Source organism: Nicotiana tabacum, chromosome 20 (genome assembly GCF_000715075.1).
Source record: "Nicotiana tabacum cultivar K326 chromosome 20, ASM71507v2, whole genome shotgun sequence".
NCBI classification, from domain to species: domain Eukaryota; kingdom Viridiplantae; phylum Streptophyta; class Magnoliopsida; order Solanales; family Solanaceae; genus Nicotiana; species Nicotiana tabacum.
The window spans coordinates 49,606,413-49,612,311 of NC_134099.1; the positions used below are offsets into that span (position 1 = coordinate 49,606,413).

At 35.2% G+C, this 5,899-nt stretch overlaps 1 protein-coding gene across 1 annotated transcript; it reads left to right on the plus strand.

Moving 5' to 3' along the window:
- The first annotated feature begins 303 nt into the window (after positions 1-303).
- On the plus strand, positions 304-2,045 carry LOC142174369 (uncharacterized). The gene is made up of 2 exons (XM_075240154.1): positions 304-377; positions 1,598-2,045. Exons 1-2 carry the CDS (start codon positions 304-306, stop codon positions 2,043-2,045), a joined length of 522 nt encoding a protein of 173 aa, XP_075096255.1.
- The last annotated feature ends 3,854 nt before the right edge of the window (positions 2,046-5,899 follow it).

Genomic DNA, 5,899 nt, shown 5'->3' on the forward strand with positions numbered 1-5,899 from the left:
TACATAAAAAATTTATCTATTAATGTGATTTAACTATTTTTGCATGTTAATTATATTTTATTTTTTAGATTATAAGAGTGGACTTGTTATGGACAATATGTAAGATTTTCTTAGCTTTATTGGTGGCCCAATAAGTTTAAAGCCCATAATTAATATTTAATTAATGAGAAAATCTCATCCGTACGATCGGTTACTTGTTTGGACATACCGGATTAAGTGAAAACTCTATAAATTGGTCATCTCCCCACCCATTAGGGTTATTGTGTTTTTCTATTCTCTCTTCCATCACTAAAGTCGGCGATAATGAAAGTTAGGGCAAGAGCGAGAAACCAGTTCCAATTAACGCTTCCGCCTCGTTATAATGGCTTAAGATTCAGGTATGTTTTCTGTAATAATTTTATGTAAAATTATCATGATGTTCAAGATCCTGGTATACAATTAAAATATATGTTTACATGTGGTATCATGAGTGTGGGATTTGAATTGATAATCTTCGTAAAAGAATATAAAGTTATACATACACCCTTACGGATTATGGTATTGTGACTTCTCTGTGAAGTAAGATTATTCCTCTGTTAATGTTACTGACGTCATATTATATATGCAATTGATGGGCATAACCCAATAATAGTATGTGTAAAGAATCAAAATTGTCTGTGGGTTTGTACGAAAATTGACTGTATTGATCTATTATTCTAGATCCTTATTTCCCTTAAATCACTTTTGGCATAATGAAGAATCCTCGAAGGCGCCGATCATGAATGAATGAAATCAATGCCTATAAAGTTCTGGCATGTTCTAAGTAATTAAGTTTTCTTCAGCCTAATTATTATTTTATCATTAAAATGTATATAAACATATAGCATGTCTATGTAAACCTATTACAAGAAGTTTCAAACTATTATGTTTTGGACTAGAATATCTGGTTTTGATATATAAACTTTCTGGACCATTAAAGTGATAATATTTTATTCCTAAATTTCTGGAATACACACGTAAATTTCACATGCCACATTGATTGGAATTCGGTTCTTACATTGTGAAATAATTAATGTATGTATTTATAGTTATATTTTGTTAGTCACCAAAGTGATCAAACTAGAATGTCTAAAATATTTATTTTATGTGTGCATTTATGTTCATATAGATTGTTAGTCGTCAAAGTGGCCAAACTAGTATGTTTAAGAAATTATGCATGAATAAAATTATATTTTATCCATAAAAACTAATGAAATGCCTATTATTGAAAATAAATGGATAAACTAGCTTTCACTATTGCTAGAACTCAAGGATTTCCCTAAAGGTGGATCAATTATTCTATGAACAGTGAATATGATGAGGTAAATTAATATTCTTTAGTCAAATATATATTGTCTGTCCAAATATGTCATATATGTTTGGTTAAAAATATTTAATTACCTATTAAAGACTAAATTGCAGTTAAATTGTGATAATGTGTCATAGTATTTACCCAAAGGAGAATTGCGATATGCTTTAATTGTTTTTACTGAATTCGTATTGATTTGTGAGCATGTATTATCTATTTTGCAGCTATTCCTCATCATTCACATGCTTCGTCTGTTGTTGTGTTCAACAGATTGAACTTCTCTGAATGGCATGAACAAGTCCAGTTACACTTAGGTATAAAGGATCTGAATGATAAGCCCACTGCCATTACTGATACGAGCAATGCGGATGAGAAGTCTTTCCATAAAACATGGGAACGCTCTAATAGGATGAGCCTTATGTTTATGCGAATGAGTATTGCCAACAATATTAAGAGTACTATTCCACAACCAGAAAGTGCCAGGGAATACCTAAAGTTTATGGGAAAACGTTTTCGTTCTGCAGATAAGTCTCTCGATGGTACATTAATGGTTGAACTCACGACCATGAAGTTTGATGGGTCGCGTAGTATGAAAAATCATATAATCGAGATGACTAACATTGCAGCAAGACTTCAGACCTTGGGGATGAAAGTTGATGACTCCTCCTTGGTTCAGTTAATTCTGAACTCATTGCCTCTTGAGTATGGACCGTTTTAAATTAACTATAACACTATTAAGGATAAGTGGAATGTTAGTGAATTGTCCAGTATGCTTACTCAGGACGAGTCAAGACTTAAGAAACAAGGAAGTCATTCAATTAACCTCATGGGTCAAGGAGCTAGTAAAGGACTTAAAGTAAAGGCCAACAAGTTCAAAAAGAAGAAACACCTGCTAAAACTCCACAGGATGCTAAGAAGGAACAGAAGGCAGATACATGTCATTTCTGTAACAAGGAAGGACACTATCAGAAATATTTCCTGAAATGTAAAGCTTGGTTCGAAAAGAAAGGTACAATTAGTGCTTTTGTATGTTTCAAATCAAATTTAATTGAAGTTCCTAATAATACTTGGTGGCTTGATTCTGGTGCAGCTGCTTATGTATCTACTACGTTGTAGGGATTCTTTACGATCCAAACAACAAATCCAAATAAGGATTTCTCATTCATGAAAAATTGTATGAAGGCTCCAATTGAAGGCATAGGGACTTATCATTTGATCATGGAGATTGGACGTCGCCTTGATCTATTATAGACTCTTTATATACCTTCAGTTTCTAGGAATTTGATTTCTCTTTCAAGATTTGATGTTTTTGGATTTGATTTAAAGTTTGGAAATGGATGTTTTAAGTTATATAAGAATGCTATTTTTTATGGTTCTGGTTTTCTTAATGATGGTTTATATAAATTGAAACTCGATATTGGTTTTTCGGAATCCTTTCTTACTGTTCAACATAATATTGGAATTAAACATAGTTCACTAGATGAAAGTTTTTCTTACTTGTGGCATAAACGTTTGTGTCATATATCCAAAGAAAGGTTAGTAGATTAGTGAAGAATGAGATTCTTATGAATCTAAATTTTATTGATCTTACTATATATTTGGATTGCATTAAGGGTGTCACGACCCCCAAAACCAACCCGGTCATGATGGCGCCTATCATGGAACTAGGCCAGACGACACAAACCCAAAACCAATCAGTATTTTCCTTTCTTAGGATAAAATCAAATATATTTAACAATAAACCTTTATATAGTGTTTAAAACAAAGAACAATGCAGAAAGAAAGCCCGACATCAGGGTGTCACTAGTCATGAGCATCTACTACAACTTTCTCACAAACTCAAGACCATCACGGTAAGGGAAAATCACAAAAATACACTAAGAGAGGATAAGAAGGGAGAAAAGCAAAGCTGTTATCACCAGGCAGCTACCTTTCTAACTCCGATGAACCTGCCACCGAGCTCAGAAATACCTGGATCTGCACACAAGGTGTAGGGAGTAATGTGAGTACGCCAACTCAGTAAGTAATAAAAGTAAATAAAGACTGAGCAGTAGAAAATGATGAATCCATATCAGGATAAACTCAGTACACATAACAAGCTTTCAAATCAGAATATGAGTCATTCATCTCATTTAAAATCTAGTTTTTGGTAAAAATCATTTGAAGATGCTTTCCAACAGTTTCAATAGAGGTTCAATACAATTTACAATAAAGTGATAAAAATCATAATCGGACCCTCGGGAAAAACATAGTTGGTACACAGCCCCTCGGGCAAACATAAATCATATACATCTCATAACAGAAAAATCTCAGCGGAAATAACAAAACCAAATCAGTGATTAAATATCCGAACATCTCGTAAAAACTCTAGTTTCAATAAAAATTGCTTAAAAGCATTTGTTCAACATTTTCAACAGAGGCTCAGTATAAGGGGAGTGAAAACAGTAATCTCATAAAAATAAGCCCCTCGGGCAAAGCATCACTCATATACATATATAGCCCCTCGGTCAAGCCTCTCAGTCACTCGAGTCTCAACTCTCATCAATCAACATTCAAACTCGGTACTCACGCTCAATAGGTACCCTATAATAACCGTTGTGGTATGCAACCCGATCCATAAATATATGTATATATATATATATATTATTTGTTACAAATATATGTATATATATATATATATATATATATATATATATATATATATATATATACATTTGTTCAACATTTTCAACAGAGGCTCAGTATAAGGGGAGTGAAAACAGTAATCTCATAAAAATAAGCCCCTCGGGCAAAGCATCACTCATATACATATATAGCCCCTCGGTCAAGCCTCTCAGTCACTCGAGTCTCAACTCTCATCAATCAACATTCAAACTCGGTACTCACGCTCAATAGGTACCCTATAATAACCGTTGTGGTATGCAACCCGATCCATAAATATATGTATATATATATATATATATATATATATATATATATATATATATATGTGTGTGTGTGTGTGTGTGTGTGTGTGTGTGTGTGTGTATGTATGTATAGTCTTGAGAAAATTAGAGAAGTACATTAAGGTGGCTCTATATTGGTAACTAAATGCCAATAAGGGCTATGTAGGTTAAAAAGAAGTCAAGTGCAAAAAGAAAGACAAATGTAAGTAGTGTTCAAGGAGGGTGTAGTCACTTGTATCCCAAATTATTATCCAACCCTTCCCTAAACCTACATTACAAGCTCAAAAAGTCCTTATGGGATCTCCAACCGAATGTTATTGAATAGGCAACAAATTACACTCATGACTCAACTCTTATCAATCAGTGCGCACACTCAGCACTCACGCTCAATAGGTACCATATAATAACCGCTGCGGCGTGAAGCTCGATCCATATATATATATATATATTGATGTGGCGTGCAACCCGATCCATAAATATATAATCCTCACAACCAGGCCCTCGGCCTCTCTCAGTCATTATCCTCACAAACCACTCGGGCTATCAGTAAAACAGGGCGTTCAACCCAAAAATATCATTTATAGTATCAAAACTGAGTAAATAAGGCTGAGTTATGAAATTAGTAAAACACAGCATGACTGAGTACAGATATTAAGTCAAAACAGTGAGGAATAATAGTAAAAAGCCCCTAAGGGTACAAACAGTTGGCACGAGGCCCAAATATGTCATTCAGCTAAAAACATGATAATACTTTCCAAAACACAATAATATCAAATAGCTTTCAATCAAATACACAACTTAATAGTCGTAGGGAATGGACCAAGTCACAATCCCCAATGGTGCACGACCCCATGCTCGTCATCTAGCGTGTGTGTCACCTCAAGGTAGCACAACGATGTGAACCTCGGGACAAGATTTACAATCATTACTTACCTCAAACCGGATGAAAATCCTACTCCGCGATGCCTTTGTCTCTCAACTCTGCCTCAAGTCGCCTCGAATCTATCCAAAATCAGAATCATAACATCAATATACGCTGAGGGAACAAAGCCCATGCGAAAATAATCAATTTACATCAAAAATTCCAAAATTGGTCAAACCCGACCCTCGGGCCCACGTCTCGAAATCCGATAAAAATCACATCAATAGAATCCTCTTCCTCCCACGAGTCTATCCATACCAATATCATCAAAATCGGACCTCAAATGGCCCCTCAATTCCCCAATTTAACTCTCCAATTTCAAGCCCTAATTTCCCAAATTCTTTCTCTGATTTTCCCATAAATTTTATGATTAAACAATGGAATAATCACCATAAACACAAGATACAAAGCCTAAGTAGCTTGCCTCTCTGAGAACACTCGATTCCCTCTTGAAATTACATCTTGGAGCTCCAAAATCGACAAACAATGGTGAAGAAATGACTGAAAATCGCGAAGGAGCCTTTATATATATTTTGCCCAGCACTTCCGCATCTCCGGTCCCCATTACACATCTGCGGGACCGCATATGCGCAAAAATTTCAGCTTCTGCGGAATCTCATAAAAAGGGCATTCCCGCTTCTGCGGTTGCCTGACCGCACCTGCGGTCATCGCAGATGCGGGGACCAAACCGCACCTACGACCCCT

Bases quoted from the DNA above. Each gene is read 5' to 3' on its own strand.
- LOC142174369 (XM_075240154.1), top strand. From the start codon at position 304: ATGAAAGTTAGGGCAAGAGCGAGAAACCAGTTCCAATTAACGCTTCCG. The intron at 378-1,597 runs GTATGTTTTCTG...TGTGTTCAACAG, and splicing joins TATAATGGCTTAAGATTCAG to ATTGAACTTCTCTGAATGGC.